This window comes from Camelus bactrianus, chromosome 6, assembly GCF_048773025.1.
Source record: "Camelus bactrianus isolate YW-2024 breed Bactrian camel chromosome 6, ASM4877302v1, whole genome shotgun sequence".
NCBI classification, from domain to species: Eukaryota; Metazoa; Chordata; class Mammalia; order Artiodactyla; family Camelidae; genus Camelus; species Camelus bactrianus.
This window is the reverse complement of record NC_133544.1, coordinates 33,327,809-33,347,867: the sequence shown is the minus strand read 5'-3', so window position 1 is coordinate 33,347,867 and position 20,059 is coordinate 33,327,809. Positions and strand designations below refer to the sequence as shown.

General features: G+C 40.6%; 1 protein-coding gene across 3 annotated transcripts in view; it reads right to left on the bottom strand.

The window, feature by feature from the left end:
- The window catches only part of PPP2R5E (protein phosphatase 2 regulatory subunit B'epsilon), a 132,321-nt gene that overhangs the window by 9,883 nt on the left and 102,379 nt on the right, over nt 1–20,059 (bottom strand). For 2 of the 3 annotated variants that reach the window (XM_010962247.3, XM_010962248.3), the window contains exons 6-13: nt 11,621–11,751; nt 11,418–11,477; nt 10,197–10,305; nt 8,716–8,769; nt 8,562–8,612; nt 6,740–6,859; nt 2,395–2,522; nt 261–362 (exon numbers count right to left, since the gene is read on the bottom strand). In XM_010962247.3, coding sequence (XP_010960549.1) covers nt 261–362; nt 2,395–2,522; nt 6,740–6,859; nt 8,562–8,612; nt 8,716–8,769; nt 10,197–10,305; nt 11,418–11,477; nt 11,621–11,751 — 755 coding nt within the window. Of the gene's footprint in view, nt 1–256; nt 363–2,394; nt 2,523–6,739; nt 6,860–8,561; nt 8,613–8,715; nt 8,770–10,196; nt 10,306–11,417; nt 11,478–11,620; nt 11,752–20,059 lie in introns of those variants that run through there. The other variant, XM_045522084.2, reaches the window with a different exon arrangement.

Below are 20,059 nucleotides of genomic sequence, written 5' to 3'. Positions count from 1 at the left end.
TCATCATCATCATCACCATCATCATCATCATCATCATCATCTTCAAACGGAAGAAGGAACACGGCCTTTTGCAAAACGACACTTCGTTACCCAGGAGCACACTAATAAAGATACAGCAAATGAGCACGGGAAAACGAATACGTAAATAAATAAAATTGTGCTGCTTATGCTTTCAGATACAATTAGGCAAGTTCAGCAAAGAGTGGGGAAAGAACTCAAGAGTTTTAGACATGTCTGACAAAAAAGCTTTAAAAAGTTACCGCTGACGATCTGACTTGTATGTGGCCGTCAGCTCATCGAACATGGTGCTGTTCATTTCCATAAATGCCTTCAACACATTGTACACTAACGCCACGATGGCCCTGGAAGCAGAGAGAAGAGAACGTGTTGGTTGGTCTTACATAACAGGATGCTGCCTGAAGAAAATGGACGCATGGCTGTGTCTGAAAGAGTCCCTCGTGTTGCACGGTCTCCCTCCCTTTTTAGTTCATGACCTACAACTCATTTCCACATCAAGAGAGTACCATTCTTAAGGCAAGATATCTTTCTAAGGGGTTGGCAGGATTAGAAAAAGAAAATCTAATTTTGCCCCTCTAATTATTGGTGCCCAGAACAGACTTGCCAGTGGGCACTTGGTAACTTCATTTAATAAAAAGGCAAGTATAAAAATAAAGCACCTTCACCCTAAAAGTCAGCACCTGTGGTAGGACCAACCTTCAAGACCTGAATTTGCATAGAATTTCATTTTTAAAGTGGTAATATACATAATTCATCAAAATCAAAGGCTATTTCTATGGTAACCAATGTTACATCTACACAATTCATATTCGAAGTTGATACCAAGCCCCTTAAGTTGGGCAGTTTAACATGAGTTACACTTTCAGTTGTGATTTGCATCGGTCCACCCACTCTTGCTCAGTCCCCCTGCTGACCCAACACATCAGCTGGTAAGGCTGGCAACCTGGTGGTGGCTGTGATTAGCTGTGGAATACTATACAGCTGAAGAGCCAAAGGCAGTCTATGCTTCTCAAGGGGAAGAATAAGCTCTTGGCAACGTGAGGACTCTGCCCTTATGGGCTTGGTGTCTTCAGACTGGAGTCTAAATAGCATTTCCCAGGGTGGGGAGGGTATAGCTCAGTGGTAGAGCACATGCTTAGCATGCGCGAGATCCTGGGTTCAATCCCCAGGTCCACCACTTGAATGAATGAATGAAAGAATGAATAAATAAACCTAATTACCTCCCTTTGCAAATACGATGGGCAGTGATGGCGAAGAGCCAGTCTACCAAGCAGTTACAGACACTTGCCAGAACCACTCTCGAGGGTCTCCAGAGACTACATAATGAGACTTCACTGTCTGCCAGCTCTTATTTTTTTATGAATTTTAGTAATAAACTTTAACATTTTTGAAAAGTGGGAAAGATGGTATATTATAGTTGTAGGCAAAACTTTTAGACAAACATACTATGAATATACTGGATTATATCTAATTTTTAATGCCACATTAAATTTTCTTTCTCTTTCTTAGAGAAATATGTAAAGCCATTCAAATACAGAATGCTGTAACTTTTATAAGACGAGATGATAAACTTCTCTTTGAACATTTTAAACTATTTCCCACCCCCCTAGAGAACACATATAATTGACTGAGCTGGTTTTTAAGAAACGCTTGCCAAAATGCACGCCAGTTCAGACAACTTCCCTTCCTGCACCTCTTTCATGTCTCCTTAGCATCCACTTGGTGAAGACTCCTGTGTGCCCCACTCCACTTTCTAACCCAATCTTCCAGCAACCTCCCTCAAACAATCTTGTGCTTCAGCCCTCCCAAATTCACAGGTCTCAGAACATGACAGGTGCTTTTTACCTTTTTGTGCCTTTTCATGTACTGGATAGACCCACTATCTGAATGGACACCCCTCTCCCATGCACCTGCCAGATTTTTTTCAAATTCAGTCTGAGTATCATCGCTCCAAAATATCCACAAACTTCTCCTCCTGATCCAGAGCATCCCCAAAGTAGCTCAGCTACATGCACAGACGGATCAGGAAGCCCTCAAGTAAACAGACAAGGAAACATAACAGCACTTAAAATACTGTTTCATAAAATATTGGTTTAACTGTGGGTCTCCCCAAACAGTCAGGGAATTTCTAAAAGGTAGGGATTTTAACTTTTCACATACTTATCTTCAGCAACAAGCACAACGTCTGACACACAGCATACACTCAAGACATTTTATTAAGCAAAAGAGGAGGAGGGAGGAAGAGAAGCCAAAATAGAGGAAAAGAAGGAAGGAGGGAAGGAGGGTGGAAGGGAGAAAGGGAGGGAGGAAGGGAGGGGGTGAGGGAGGAAGGAAGGAAGGAACGAAAAAACGAACGAACAAACTGTGAAAACCTACGGATTCCAATGTTCTTTTGAAATCCTATAAAGACTGGAAAACATGATGGGAAGGATGACATTAGAGTTTTCTTCTATCAAACTCATGATGTATTCATTATTCCAATAATAGAGTGCCCTTTCTGCCACCTTTGAGAAAAGAAAAAGAAAATGTTAAGAGAGGAAAAGACTAAGATAAAACAAAATTACAATCTCTTCAAACCAAAGTATATCCAGACTATTTTAATATCAATCAAAAGTGTAAAACTAAATATTAATCACATTTTAGATTTTTGTGGGTTTAAAATCTTTCAGAAAGTTCCCAAACGGTTCATCAATTTGGGGAAGAGAAAGAAGTTTTCCAACCAATTTATTTATATTCTCCTTTAACACGCACTGGCCCTTTCATCTGATCTGACACTTTTCCCGATGTTGTTCCCGAGCTCCGAACACCTTTCCCCTATTTCTCCATGCCACGCTGGTTTCCCCGTCACTTTAATTCCCTTCCTGGCTCACCTCTTTCATCCCACACACTTCAGATCAACCACAGGGCCCAGCACATGGCTGGCATTCCGTCAACAGCTGCTGAAGAAAACCCAGTTGCCCATCCCTGCAGAGCAGTCACATCTGCTAAGCACCTCCTAGGGCCAGGCACTGCGCCTGCCCTGCGGGCAGCATGTGTCATCCTTACCACCATCCAAAGAGCAGGGACCAGTGTGCAGATGAGGGGAATGAGGATCAGTGAGATGGGTAATCTGGCCAAAGTCATACTGCTAGTAAATGACAAAAGTAGGGACTTCAGTCTAGTGCCCACTCTTTCCAGAGTTCCTTTCTGGTCCCTTCCTTTGAACTGGGTAAGCTTGGAGGACTCAGTTTTGGACTCAGGGACGCTGGCTGTACATACATCTGCTTGCTATCTCAGGCCCCTTTTTTCTGGCTGCCACATTTATCAACTGACTGAATTCAAAAGAATGACTAAAAAAAATGTAAATAGTAATCTAAAGTAATAATAATTCAAATAAACCAAAATCTCAAAAAAACCCCTAAAATCTCTAAAAAGACTGGTCATAGGGGAAAAAAGAATAGCTTCTTTCATTCATACAGATTAAGAAATTATGTTTTAATTTAAAAAATTTAAATTTAACTTACATGCAGTTAACTTAGTAAAACAGTACAAGCTGTACCTACAAACAGACTCCGAGAAATGAGATCCTTTTCATTTACATTATTCAATTTGATTAAAAAAAAAAAATTAAGGTACCAGATGCTGAGAGTACAGAGAAAATCATTCATCATTATTGAATGTTTACTATATGCCAGGTGCTGTGTTAAGTGTTTCATATACATATTAGCTCATTTAATCCTCACAATCAACACACAGAGTAGGTACCATTATTTCTACTTTGCAAATGAGGAAACTGAGGCTCAGAGGAGATAAGCACTGCCTCAAGGTCACATGGCTAGTAAGTGGCAGACCCCCCCAGTCCCTGCTCAGAGTCTCTTCCCTCTACTATCCCTACAAAGCTCATGTGCTGGTAGGGAAGGGGGGTTCCACCATCCCCATTCCAATGTAAACTGTGACAAATGCATCAGATATAGAACTAAAACGCCAGATGAAACAGGAGAAAGAACAGTCCCGATGACCTGGGGGAGAGGAAGAGTGGCAGAACGTCCCCCAGGCAGGAGTGTCTAGGCTGGGCTTTGAAGGATGAAGAGATGAAGCAAAGGGCATTCCGCACTGAGGGAACTACAGGAAAGGAGGGCAGAGGTGTCAACGTGGACAATGTGTCTAGAAACCACGAAGCACAAGTGGGCTGAGGCAGGTAGAGCACAAGGCAAGAAAAGGGCCAAGAGAGGAGGAATGGGAATGAAGCTGTTCTGAAACTTACAACCGACCGGAGAAAGTTTTAAAGAGCCCACAGGAGGATGCTAGTTAAGGAGGAGGGACCCCAGGCTTCTCCAGCAATGGGTCTAACATTTACCTGCTACTCAATGCTAACAAGTATCCTAATCTCTATGTATCTATTTATCAACATGTAAAATCACTTACAGAAAGAAAGTCAGTATCCAGCAAAGCCCCTTCAAGAGGAAAAGTATTGTTTATGCAGAGTAAAAATGAGCATGTCTGACAGTAAGACAGACCACTACCTCCCTGGGACCCCATGTTCTCCTGCACACACAGTCACAGCGTTTCTGGCTCACAACCTTATAACCCAATGCCACACCTGGGGCAAGTAGTGAGCGGCATCTGACTACACGGAGTGGCACAGATAAACGTTTACGGGGTGAACCAATGAACACATGCATGAATAAAGAACCTCTCTACTCTCCTCCTTTCTTTTGTTCTCAGTTTTACTTCTGTCCAATAACTTAAACTTCTTTTTCCTTTCTGCTATGGACTGAATTGTGTCCACCCTCCCCGTCCCTCGAAATTCACATGCAGAAGTCCTAACCTCCAGTGTGACTGTATTTGGAGATAGGAGGTAATTAAGGTTAAATGAGGTCATGAGGGTGGGGTCCTAATCTGATATGCTAGGTGGCCTTAGACAAAGAGGTAGAGAGAGATTTCCTTCTCTTTCCTCACACCTGCAGCAAGGAAAGGCCACGTAAGGACAGTGAGATGCGTGAGCCAGAAAAAGCCCTCCCAGAGGCAGAGCACGCTGGCACCCTGGTCTCTCCGATCTCAGACTCCCAGCCTCCAGAACTGCAAGAAATCAACTCCTGTCCTTTAAGACACGCCGTCTGTGGTGTTTTGTTCTGGAAGCCTGCTATCGCCTGAATGTTTATGTCTCCCCACAAAACTCCTACATTGAGATCCTAACCTCCAAACATGATGGGATTTAGTGCCTTTTAAAAGAGACGCCCGAGAGCTCCCCAGCCCCTCTGCCACGTGAAGACACATGAGGTCTCCGACCCCGGAGACGGCCCTCCGCTTCCCCACGCTGCCTCCCTGTCCCCGGACTGCCAGCCTGCGGAGCTGCGAGAAGGGACTTCTGCTGTTTGTAAGCTGCCCAGCCTGTGCTACCTTGTTAGAGTGGCCCCAGCCGATCAAAACACTTTGTCTCATTTCTAAGCTTCTGGGCATCATTTAAGGCTTCCCAGTGTTACTCATTTTGAAAGAGATTATTGCTCTTTGACCTCATTATACCAAACATCCTGATAAAAACTGAAAAACAAACAATCCAGAAATTTGAGCACCACAGGCCACATGTAATATGAAAAACATCTACATAGCATCCTGCATTTTTAAAAATCTAGACGTGGGTTACATCATCTGAATGTAATGGTTAATGTAACGGTTTCTACTCTTTTGGTGGGGCACGTTTGCAAGGTTTTCTACTTTTTTGGTTGTGGTACATTTGCAAGGTTGTCATAAGATCACTGACTTAACATACTAAGATATCTTCAGGCCCAAAATTAAAACAGCAACTACAGCCACTGTCTCTGAGTATGCAGGACAACGACACAGGGGAGAAGTCCACCGTCAAGTCCACCATGTCGGCAGTGGGTTCTGGGCTGCCAACCTCAGCCTGAACAAGCTCTTCAACCCCACAGGCAGTACATAAAGAGTCGATTCTCTAGGCCTGTGATCTGGACCTTTGGTGAGACAGCCAAAGTACAAAACCTACTGTATTTCAACCCAGATCATCCTCTTCCCTCCCGGGTGGGTCCTGCAACACTACTAAAACGGCCCCACCTGAGAGAAGAGTTGCCCAGGCTCGCCTTCCCTGCGTTCTCCCCGAGTGGCCACCAGGAGGCAGAGTGGCGCCACAGGAAGGTCACCGGCTCTCACAAGCAGCTACAAAGCTACAACCCTTACTGACTCCACTTCCCACTTACTTGGGACCCTGAGCAAATCATCCTCTGAGCCTCATTTCTCTCATCTAGAAAGTTGAGGGAAAGCCTCATAGGATAATTTGAAGTTTTGGAATAACTTATGTAGAGCACCTAGCACAGTACAGATACGAGTGCTCTCTTTTTCAGTGAAGCTTTATTTAGCTTTCTGTCTTCCACACTGTAGGGGCCCTACCACTCCACCTCTCATTCAGCACTTTTACTTGAGACAAGTTATTCTACCAGTTTGACTGGCAGTGTCGACATCTGTAAAAATCAAAACGCCCTCCTCGCAGAGTGGTGATGAGAAGTCAAGTTACTGGACAGAAAGCACCAGCAGGGTGGCTGTCACTGTAGCAGGTGCTCAAGATGAAGGTGGGTATCATCAAATGTATCATCAGCATGTGAAAACACAGTAAGCAAAAACAGCAGGTAGGTCGTGTCCACTGTATCTCTTTCAATACAAATAAAACTTTACCAAAATAATACATGTTGTATAAGCCACTCCAGCTCCTGCCCTCTTTATTACCAACCTGAAAATGGGGGCTAGATACACACTTGGCAATTTGTTTAAACAAAGGTTCTTGGATTTTAACAAATTGTGAAGGTTCAATCACATCCAGTATTTCTTCCAGCTCGCCAAGAAACATGACCTGGAAGGACATGCGAAACACAAAGTGTCAGATGCTCCATCAAAAACCCCATACAGACGATGAGGATTCATGAGAGTTTTACACTGTTTTAATATAATAAAAATACATACATAAAACCAAACATGAACAAATCAAGATTTAACTTATGTTAAATGTTCATTTCACGACTTCACCAGAGGGTACTTGTTAAGAACAAATTCCCTACAGAACTGAAAATATGATTCCATTTACTTTGGGAAAAGTATGTGCTACATCTACTACACAGAACAAGGGGCACTTACACACCGAAGCAGTGCCCCTGGGAAACGGGACTGGCCCTGTGGGGCGCTCCTCCCCTCCCTCGTATTTTTTAAACAGTGGGCAAGTGGCCCTCCTGCATGGAGGCACAAAGTCCACAGAGGCACGTGTGACTATCTGCCAAACATTTATATTACAGCCCTTGCTATGTACCAGGTGCTCCTCTAGGAGACACCAGTTACACACAAAGTCAGACAGACACAGATGAGCAGATTCATCCACACACAGGTGTCACTTTAAACCCTTCAGCACACGCTGACTCCCTCTCCACATCCCCACATCCGTACACATGCACACACTTGCTCACTACAGAGCACAAAGAATCTCATGGCCTCAGCACCACGTGCCTCAAAATACAGCTTTTAGATCCCAATGGAGCCAAATCAATAGTGTAGTCAATTGTTTTAAATATAATGAAAAACTGACAGAAAAATATAAACCATTTTCCTATTTAGGCATGAAAAGATAATTAGAAAAAAATAAGTATGCGATTAAAATACGAAAAAGGACAATGTTTTCATATCCTGAGATGCAACTGAGTAGCAATGCATAGTGTAATCTTACCTAGCACGCATTAAGAAATGAGATGATTTTCTGAAATTGTGTAAAGGACGGTTTTGGAGAATTGAAGCTGATTTGAGAAGGAAGGTGTTTCTGTTAAAAGCAAAATATAGTAGACCCTTGCCATTTGTTAAGGAACACACTGAAGTTCTTCCCAAATAATTGCCAAATGTAAAACTAACAGCTCAGCTTTTTTTCTGGGCCACTTTCCATATGGTTCCTAACCTTTCAGAAAAGTGGGGACAGATCTGGTGCCCAGCTAGGCTCACTTCGAAGCTAAGAGACTCACTCCGCCACAACCACCTCACACGGCACATGCCGGGTTAGGTCTTGGCAAAAGTACAAATGACTGGACGTCAGAGATTCCCAGGGCCACTTGTGAACAGCTGAAATGAAATGACTGTAATGTATTTTAAGATTGTACATAGTAAGATCCCATCTACATGACGCTATAAAGTGGGTATTTGGGAAGGCTGTCTATCAATAGTGACAGCAAAACCTCCACACGATGCAAGTGTCACTAAGAAGGGGACATCAATGGAGCTTGACAGTAGGACACATGACTGGGGTCTGCCTTGGGCTAACCTAGGGCTGAGCAGCACAGGATAAAAGCCCAGGGTTAGGAATCAGGGAGGCAGGTTCTAGCCTAATCACCTATCTTTAGTCTACCTGGGCAGGCAACTTCACCTCTCTAAATATCAACTTCCTAACTAGTAAAATGAGACTAGTTAGAGTCCTGACTTACAGAGCTGTAATGAAGATGAGAGCGGATAATGCATTCTTACACGTGCTGATTATCGCAGTGCTCTAGGAAGCTACTAACACACTGACATTGAACACTCACCTCTTTTTGACTACATGTTTTGGGCCAAAATTTCATTAACCCCCTAATAACCTAAAATGAAAAGAAGAAAAACAAATTGCACTTAATTTTCCTCATGTACTCCATGAACAGGGGTCGTTCTAAAGTTTTCTGAAATTATGGGAAAAACACTTACTGGTTCTGTGAGTGAAGGATCTTTCTCCAGAAACTGTACTATGCAATATGCCAGCTGGAGAAACAAGCAAACGGGAGACACAGTTGGAGATTCTATACATCAGGGGCTCAGAGACGTATTATTAAAACTCCCTAAAAAGTTTTAATAACTTCACATTCAATTCATTTAAAAATAAAATACGTATTAAAGCAAATTGCAAAACTATCTTTTAAAGCCAAAGATTGACACTAACAAGGCTGCAAGGAAAAAATTTTTTAAAGAATATTGGGACATGAAGTATCCAGCTAATGAAAAGCAGAGGTAAAATATCACATCCAGTATATTCTGAAAGTTTCTCATCTGCACATAGTTTTGAGTTACATCTCATAGGTTTCTTTTCTCTTTGCCAGAACGTCGACAGTACTGGGTTTTACTGTGGTTCCAAAAGAGTCCTAAATGACAAGTAGACACTGCCCACTGCCTGAAATGGCACATGCAAACCAAAGCCGTTTCATGAAGAGATAGAGTAGAGGGTTGTACCTGCCACAGTTAGAACCTGGACAAACAGAGTTCTACGTCTGATGCTAACTTACTGAGGTAAAGAATTGTTTTAAATCATCATAAAGGATGATTGCCTATTTAAAAAACTGGAGGCAAGATCTGCAAAAGGGCTCGTAAAGATTCTTGGACAAGAAATCCACTCTTGCGAAACAACATTTTGATGGTGTTCTAAATTACAAGCATATGGGCTAATTTTTCCTCGAAACACAGAACTTCACATTTAAAGAGGATCAGCACTCAGAAAAATGTGTTACACTTTGAAGCAAAATCAAAACATTCCCAGTGGGGGGAGGGGGAGGAGAGGGAGTCAGAGGTTTGAAATGCTAAAATTAAAACGCCACTAGGTCATTTATCTACCCGCTGGTGACATGCTTACCATGCAAGGCTGTGTTAGCAGGGAAATGAGAGTGGGGACAAGACAGGGTATGCTTTTTGAAGTAATGGAGGCTAAAAATAAAAATAAGTGAAAATATTGATTTGTTTACTTGTGAGAGTGTTTATTTGCACATAGAAAGTGCGAAAGGAATGGTGAATGAACCAGAAGAGGGGGCAAAGGGCAAGGTTAGTCTAATGCAAAATGAGGATAAGACAAAAGATCTAAGATCATTCCAAAATGATTACACATGTCCGAAGGTCTAAATCCAAAAAGCCCATAAATTTTATTACATGCAACATGTTGAATATGTACTTGTTTGAACTTGGGCAAGTATCTAAGTTCTCTGTAAAATGAGATGATTAAACGAATGAATGCTCCTCCCAATTCAAAAATAGCCCCATGATTCTCGTAAACACAGAAAAGTATAAACACATTTTAATTTGACTTGGGGACTATTTTAAACTTCAACAAACCTTTTGTTTAAGTTAAGTAAATAACTATATCAGTATAACACTGGGTTTACGAACTTTATTTTGCTTCCAAAAGTAGTAGTATAAAATTCTACCTGGGCATGGAAGAGTGATAAGCTCCTGACAGTGTGTAAAGGGATCAACACTTTCACCAGAAACTGTTTGTGTTCCGCCTTAAGAGGTAAAGCAAAGCCATTGATAATACTAGGGAAAAGGAAAGAGACATGAGTTAGCAATGTTACCACAACAAGCTAAACTGAGACACTGTTCTTGTGAGATCACATTAAATCTTAGTCAGTTTTCAACAGAACAACCCAAAACCCACCCTAGTGACATTCGAGACTCCTAAGTTGCTTTAAAGAATATATTTAAGGGGGGTGGATATAGCTCAGTGGTAGAGCACATGCCTAGCATGCATGAGGCCCTGGGTTCAATCCCTAACTACTCCATTAAAAATGAATTAATTTTTTTAAAGCACATATTTAAATAGGAAGGAAATTTAAAAGAAGGAAATTTGCTTAAGATCTCCCAGCAAAGGCTCCTGAGCTCTTACATCTAGTCAAATGGTTCCCAAGAGCTTTTGTATCAACAACTCTTTATTTTTCCGTCCCTCTCTTCCTTCCCCAAATTATGGCTTGCTCTGCTCGCTGATGACCCTTTCCACTTCCAGATATCATTCTTTCCCATCCCTGAAATCTCTGCTCAGATCAAGAACACCCCTGGATATAAAGCCCAGCCAAGGGGAGTCACCGAGAGAACCATCTGAGTGCAGCTTCTCTCTCCCCTCCTATTAGGAGGAGACACAAATCACATTGTCCAGTTACATTAGCCTCCCTTGTGTGTAAAAGCCCACACAACGGCTGGCTCTTTCCGATTCACTCCACTACTCCAGGCAGCAACTGTTCCAAGAACTACACCTGGGGACACGGTTCCTTTGAAAATAGGAATCTTTCCAATTTATTACAAACTTACTTTCAAAAGATATGGCAGAGGACAGGGAGCCTAGAAACTGGTAAGAATAAGACGTTTTAGAGAAACCAGCCTGACGGCAATTAGATGCCTTGGCTCTACAGTAAGGAATAGACTGTTAGCTTTTTCAGTCATTCCAGAAGAATTAGCAATGCATAATTGTGGAACAAGGGGAACATGCAACTGCATCTTGTAGAGTCAGCTGGAAAACGTGCTAGAAGCACAAATGAGAGAGCCCTGCTGTACACACAGCAAGAGATCTAGGGCAGCATTTCCCTGTGCCACCCAAACCTAATCTCCACAACGATATTCACCTGAAATTAGCAACTAGCTAAAAATGTGCTTACCTTCCTAATATTTCCAGCAGTTCAGCTACACCATTGAAGTGTTCTGTTTCATAAACAAACCTAAAAAGAGAGAGAGAGAGAGAGAGAGAAAGGGAAGAGAAAAGGAAATGGTCAGAACAGTATATTCCAATATTTGAGGTTTACTTAATACTTCTATAAAACCACCAACTTTGCTTCTCCTTCTCCCCCCACCCTCCACTTACCTTAGAAAAATATTGTTAATCTGTTTTCGGATAAATGCTCTAAGACCAAGAAACTTGCCATAAATTCTGTGTAAGACTGTTTTTAAGTAGTCCCGTTCCCGAGGGTCTTCGCTGTCAAACAGCTCCAAAAGCTGTTGTAAATAAAAGACAGTGTAGCTGTCACAAGCAGTTTCAGGAAAGAATTTAGGAATTTTGCCACTCATTATTTAAAATCCTTTCCTTCCTTCCTTTCTCAAAAAAGGCACAGTGCTAGTCTTTGGGAATACAGTGACAAATAAGTCAGACAAGGGGCTGATACTCTAGTGAGGAGATACACAAAAGCAACAATAATCATAACAATAATCAGAATAATAGGTAAGACACATACAGCATTTGATATGATTATCAGCAATTTTCAAGCAATTTACTTACAGTAATACACCGTGAATTGTTTTATCCCCATTCAACAGATGAGCAATTATGGCACAGAGATGCTCAGTAACGTGCTCATGGTCTCTCAGCTATAAGTGGTAGAGCCAGGATTTGAACCCAAGCAGCTGTGGCCCTAAAGTCCATCACCTCAACCAGTGTACCACTAGAACATAAGCTACCTACTGAACTTATGTTCCAAAAACACAGGTAAGATAAGCTTTCAGCTCTACCAGAGCATGCAAGTAAATTTAGATAACCTAAACCAAAGCAAACACCAAAAAAGATACTGGCAAATGTTCTCTTTCTAGATCCTGGCTCTTATTATGTGGGTGTGCTCACTTTATAAATACCAATTGAGATGAACATTTACAATTTCCGTACTTATGTTATCCATGAGTAACATTTTTTAATTCCCAATCATTTGTGATCTAAAGTCAATAATTGAATCCTACAAGGTCACATCTTATCAGGATTGAAAATATATGTCAACACAAAAATCTGTACATGAATGTTCACTGCAGCATGATTCATCATCGCCAAAAAATGGAAATAACCTTCAAAATGTCCAACAACTGATACAAAGTGTGCTACAATGGAACATTATCAAGCTATAAAAAAAGAATGAAGTACTGAAATATGTTAGTACAAGGATGAATCTTTCAAACACCATACTAAGTAAACAAAGCCAGGCACAAAAAGGCCACATATTGTATGATTCCATTTATATGAAATATCCAGAACAAGCAAATGCAGAGAGACAGGACAATGAGGAGTGACTGCTAACGAGTATGGCGTTTTTGGGGAGATGATACAAAATGTTCTGCAATTATATGACAGTGATGGTTACACAACTCTATGGAATATATTAAAAAATATTAAATTGTAAACTTTAAAGAGGCGAATTTTATGGTATATGAATTGCATCCCAATAAAGCTCTGGGGTTTGTTTGTTTTTTTTCCAAACAATAATGGCCAGTTTCCTCCAGCTGAAGAACAAACTTGGAGACTGGGTTGAATTCTACTGAGTTCTTCATACATTCATTATCATCACAATAAAACAGAACTCACAGCTCTAGTGTGGACTTCATACGCAAAACACTTCAAGGGCATACAGACAGCACACAAAAGCAGAACACCCTAATTACCAAAAGAGCTATCAAGACATCCTTAAGCATGATTTCAGGTGATTAAGACATGACACTGAGACTGACAGTAGAAAAATAACTCGGTGGGCAGTAATCAAATAAATCATCTACTTTTGTTTGGTACTTTTCTTTGAACAAAGGTAGAGTTACAGACCAAAAAAAAAGTAGTTCTTTGAATAATTGCAAGCACAAATTGAAGGACAGTCTTCAAAACTAGGCAGTGAGACAGACAAAATTTGTGACTATATAATACCATCCGTCCATCCATCCATTCAGAAAATATTAATTTTCTGAATGGATGGATGGATGGTATTATAGTGGTAGAGCACATGCTTAGACATCACATCATCATCATCAATGCCACCCTAAAACATAAGGAAAAATTAGCAAAAAATGAACATTTTAAATGAACATGTGTGCCTATTAAGAGCCAGTCTCTGAGCAACATGTCAGGGATACAGTGATGAGCAACACAGACACTGCTTTTCCAGAGCCCAGGGTGATGAGGGATACAGGGAAATCAACAGCATGGTAAGTGGCTCAGGGTACTAGATACACCTAGTAGACATGTCCACTCTACTTGGGAGAAGTGGAGTTGATCAGGGGAAGCTTCTATAGGAAGTGACATCCATCAAGAAATTAGGAGCTGGAGGTGGGGGAAGTGTTCAGGGCAGATGCAATAGCACATACCTTCACCAGCACCCTATCCAAACAGAAGACGCCGTTAAAATACCTGGCCTCTCTCTGCCCACTTAGTCATGCAATCAAGTGATCAATCAATAATCAATTTACACATGCCAGGAATTGTCCTTGTTGTTGGGTGGCATGCACACACCTACACACACGAAAAAAACTTTGGAGCTCACAGGAAAGCAATGAGCAAGCTCAACTATACATTTCCAAAGGACACAAAGAAAGATTTGAGCCCTATGGGCAAAAAAGGCCACATGGGCTCAGTATCTCTTATCCACTACCTGCACAAAATGATAGAGGATCTCTCAACTACCCATTCCCTCCCTTGGTAATGGAAATAATTAACCTTTTGAGTTCTATCTTTCTTATCTGGTTTCTATTTTTAAGTGTTGTAAAAGGCCTTAATGAGTAATCTGCAACTAACATAGAAGGTTTGAGGGGGTGTGCTATTAGCAAAACTTGAATCAACTATGCTCATATACTGTTAATTTTAGGATTGAATGATGACATAATAATTAAACAAAAACTATTTAACCAATGTTTTCATCAGGCCCTCAAAGAAAATGTATTACCAGGCACCTAACTGGAGTCAGCTTTCAAGTCCCAAATGTTATATATCCTATATTCTATGAGAAAGATGAAATGCAGTGTATAAATTACATTTCTGCTGCTCTATAAAACACACTCTTGATGATTTTATGATGTGTGAGATAAAAGAAAAGGTACAATGTGGTTCGGCCAAAAAAAGGGGGAGTAGGATGAGCTTCAATCCCCACAACAAAGTAGTATTTGTGTGCTTGGTCATAAATACACTCTAAACACTATTCACCAAAAAGGCAATGAAAATATAATCCAGTATCTGTACATGCCTAGGTAGACTGTGCTCCCTACAAAATAACAGGCAACTTGTTGTCAAAGAAAAGAAGCTGGAGAGTTTCCAAGGAGATTACAGAGCAAAGACAGACCTGTCAACATGCTGTCTCCCAGTTTACAAAACCCACCTTCCTGAAGCTAACAGACAAGAGATGAACTGTCTAGTGATTTAGCCAAAGAAACCTCCCGTGAATGTCATAATAAATTACAGCGAAATGAAAAGAACAAAATGAAAAAGGTAGTCAGGGTCTTCCAGTTAGACACGGAGGACTGAACCTCTCTCCTCTTGAACACTCCCTGAAATGGGAGTAAAGGAATAAAACCAGAAGAAATCCATGGGTCAGAGAGGGTGGGAGAGCAGATTAGACAAATGTGCACATCTCTCAAAGAAGGAACGTGGATGGCAAGGGGGAACTGTCTTAGGTTTCCTCTTTCTCCACTCTGCTAAGGGTTTTTCCATTCTGCCAGCAGGGAGAGAAGCCAACAAGAAGCCAGCCAATTCATACTGGAGAACCCTTAAAAGGCTTAAGAACTGAAGGCACCAGATACATCTGATGGCAAGGGTGTGAGGAGCTAAAAACAGGAGGGCTGCTTGAAAGCAGACCTCCCAGATCCTTATCCCGTGCAGATTTACAATCAAAGTCTAGAGGGAATAAATGAGTAAGTCTCTGGTCTTGGGGACATGAGATGCAGCTGGTAAAGTACTTATTGAAAATAATGGGACTTAATACAACTCTGTGAGCTGAGGAGTGAGACCTCTGCCAGCCCCTTCTTTGACTAAGCTCCAAATTCTGGCTGAGGGAGGAGATTAGAAAGAAGGTCCCTTTTTGGGAAAACTGACGGCCTCCACAGGAAACACCTATAGATAAACTAATATCTGAAGGTTTCTCAATGAAATGGCAAGGCCTCTGCCCAATGTGCCAAGTATCTCTCATGTGTGCATGTATACACACAGACGCACGCACGCATGCACACACACACACACACACACACACACACACACACACACGGGTTCTAAGAGGCTTTTTGATGACAAATGTAACTCTAAATATGAAGTCAAGGATCACCAGACATTCTGACATAAAAGACGGAGACCAAAACAATCATAAAGAACTCAGGGGAAATAGTCACACTGCAGGGAGTAGAAAAAAATTGTGGGAAAAAAACCCTATAACATTTTCAGAAATAAACAAATCTACTGGGTCCTTGAAACAAAACCAAAATGCTATTACAGATGAATATTCAGAAAATAAAATAGAGCTTTTGGAAATTCAAGAATGTAACAGAAATTAAAATTTCAGAACTGGGACATTAAAATGAGCAAATCTACCCTGAAAATATAACCAAACAATGAAGATAGTATATAGAAGGAAGAAGACAAGAAACCTAGAGGACCAATCCAAAAGGGCCAACACATGACTAACAGGCATTCTAAATAGGTACAGAGACAGAAAAACAGAGAAAATAAAAGAAGGAAATTATCTGAGAAATAACTCAATGTAACTTTCCAGGGAAAAAGGACCTGAGTTTCAACGCAGATGAGGGCCATTATGTCCTCTACACAATAAATGAACAAAGGCACCCCCTGCCCTGCCTCTCGCAAAGTACAACACTTTGAAGTTTCTGAGCATTGCGGACAAAAGCTTACAGAGAAAACAGGTCGCTATAAAGGATAAGGAGTTCAGCTGGTGCATGGCTTCTCAATACCAACAATGAAAGCCAGAAGACAATAGAGCAATCCCTTAAAACTTCTGAGGGAGTACGGGTTCCAGCCTATAAATCTATACCTAGCCAAAATGTCAGTCAAGTATGTGGGTGGAATAAAGACATTTTCAGAGAAACAGGTCTCAAAAAATTGACACCCCATTCATGCTTTCTTAGGAAGTATCTAGAGAATATAGCCCACCAAAGTGGGAGAGAGGAAATTAATCAAGGAAAGACATAGTCCAGAAGACGGCAAAGGGAAGCCCCAGGATGACCACTGTGGATACAGCCTAGAGAAAGCAACCAGTGACAACTAGAGGAGGATGACTGGGGCTCCAGGAAGAAGGCCTCCAAAGGAAGGAAAAAAGAAATGGAACTGATAGACTAGCTGATGTGTGGGCCAGAATGAAAGGAGTTGTATGATGCTCTCTGAGAACTAAGGGATGAACTAGTGACCACTACATAGGAAAGCAAGCATGTGAAAAATAAGGCAACTACTAATTCCAGGGGTTTAAAAAAAAAAAAAGCCTTACAAGAAATTTAATTATAGCATAATGTGTGCCTTGGCTCTGAACAACATGTATACAGTCATACTAATGCAGACACTACAATTTGATTCAATTAAATCTTAAGACATAATTGCATTGGAAAGATGTAGAGGGGGGAGATATAAAGAGAGACACATGATGGCTTAAAGTAGGCACAGGCAAAAAAATCAAGAAACAGCAGTATAAGAACGCCACTTAGCAATATGGAGATATATACAAAGGAAATACCTAGAAGATGTGAATGCGGTTACCTCTAAGGAATGAGACTAGATTGAGGAAGGATTAGATAGATGTTGCTATTTTTCTTTATAAACCATTTAAGTATATTTGAATTTTTAAAAGATTGTACTTTTTAACTTAAATCTTTTACTTTTTAAAAATTAAAAGCTAAAAACTTGAAACAAAAAGCCCAACTGTCCTCTAAGATAATCAAGAAGCAACTCTCCTGTGCTATTCCATGCAAAGAAAGATGTAAATAATGAAATTGGTGTTCTAAAGGTTTTAGTCCAAACCAAAATCAGACATTTCTGGCTTTGTTTTTAACTTAAGCTGTTCTGCAGGCTACCTGAAAAATGATTATCTTCCTAATACCCTTATCGCCTCGATCAAGTAATAATGCACATGGAGAAAACAGCCCAGTACTAAGAAACAAGAGCCAGCAGCAGCCTGGCTCTAGTGAATCATAACAACTCAAGAGGACCAGCATATGAAAAGAACTGACCTATGAGCAACCACTGAGAAAGCACAGTGGGGATGAGGGATCAAAAGGCTGTACATTATAAGCTTCTAGCAATTCTTACTTCAAGACCCCCATAGAAATTCAGTATAAAAATTCCAAAGGTGTAAATCATACAAATATGAACAACTCTGCTAAGCCACATGCTTTTTTCTTCCTAATTTCAGGTATTCTTCCTACAGACGAGAGACATCCATTCTTTCCTCCCTCAAGCATTCATTCTGATTCAAGAAAACCTTTTGACTTAAATTTGTAAGACAACCAATTTGGTCAGCATTGCGAGAAAGAGCTGTTATGCTACTTAATGACGCACTTAGTTTGATACGGGCAGGGACTAGCTACATCATTTGTGGGCCCAGTGCAAAATGAAAATGCACTGCTCCTTGTTCGAGAAGTATTAAGAATTTCAAAACAGCAACAGTAAAGCATTAAACCAAGAGCAAGGCCCTTCCACAAGTATGGGGCTCTCCACCCCTGCACAAGCTGCCCCACCCTCCTCTGGATGCAGGAGTCAGAGCAGTAAAGCCCTTTTTATAGTTTTTGAGTTACAGGTTGACAGGATGGGAGGAGGTGATTTATTGTTAATTGGAAATGGCTATCTGATAAAACTGCCAGTAGAAATAAATTCCCTGAAGTTTTGTTATTGACTCTTTAGAGAGAAATGCAAACATTTTGACATATTCAAGGAACTTGTTTGGAAAATAGTTCTTTGTTTCGGAGCTGAAATTTAAAGCCTCCTGAAATGTATTTCAGTTTAGAACTTAAAATTGTTTAATGGGTTGGTTTGGTGTCCTGCCGTGTCCAATTTGTCTTGAGTTTTTAAAACACAGTAACAAAAGGTCCCTTTTGGATGATCTGCATAATTTGCATGATAATTATGGCACTTTTTAGCTAAATATAACTGCAAATGTGAAGTTCACATTACTAAACAGCCATCTCCATCATATGTTTATGGAGATACTTGAATAGTATGTCTCTTAGCAACCGCTGACTACTTTTCAGATTTGCAGAGTGGTTGAAAGCAGTCTTTAGACAATATGCTACTAAAACTCTTGCCACCATAATCCACCGAATGAAATAATTTAAGGTTTGGCAATTCATTTTTGGTCTTGGAGGAGGGAGGTGTCACAAAGAACCCATTTTCCCATCCATCCTAATACAGATGAAAATTATCTTTCTTGGGAATAGGCAAAGTTGTTTCATAAGCCTAGGCAAGCCTATACACTTCCAGCTAAGTAACCTGAGCCTAAAATCAACAACATTACCATGGACACAAGTGCACTATGTAATCAGTCGACTATCTTAGATAAGTACATGACAGCTTTCCTATGTAAAGACTGAGATTAAGTACATACGAAATATTAAAGGTTATGTATAGCTAGATTTAGCAAAAATTACAATGAAATTTAAGTAAGCCAGTCCATTCTTAAGTTAAACAAACAAACAAACAAACAAACAAAACCTTCAAAGGTGCAAGTCACAGATGGTTTTGTCTGGCCCATATAAAAATCTGGATTTCCAGGTTCTCTTAAAAAAAAAAAAGTCAAAAGTTCTAGCAACACTTGGCTCACCTGCCAATGAGCCAACATTTAATACGGGTGAGCTGGCCATAGCATCCAAGTTCCCTGGGTCACCACTGTTTCCATCAACTCCTTTCTGTCACACCCAGATTACTTCATTATGTAACGTTTGTCTGGCCTCCGTAAAGATTGAATGCGCTTTCCCTGGCTCTCACATACTGAAAAGTACATGTGCCTGGCACTAATTACACATTTACTTCTAACACTGATTGGAAGAAATCAGTTGGTAAAGTGGAACTGATGAGAACCTAAGGACAGGAAAGACCATATTTAATATCTTAAAAAACACCCAACAGCCAGAGAAGAACCATTCAAGTAGAGTCTAAAGGGCTTTTCAATTTTATAGAATGGTAAAAGTTGGATTTCAAAAAATTGGTAACATGCTAGGTAAGGCACGGTAAGACTAACACGATGTAACTTCCTGGATTGAGGCTGCTCTGGAAAATAACGACGAAAGAAGGTTCTCAAAACAAGAACTGATCCTAATAAAAACAGTAGTGACAGCTGCAGTATACCATTTACTGAACACAAACTACTGTCAAGAATTCTACTAAGTGCATACTATATACATCTGGACAACAACCTTACAACATAATTACTATCATATTATGGATTTTTTGCATCTACTTTCCATACAAGACAACTGAGGCATAGAATAGTTATGTAACTTGCCCAAGGTTGAGCACTGAAAAGTGGTAAAGTCTGAATTCAAATCAGTCTATACACTTAACCACAAGTCTACACTGCTT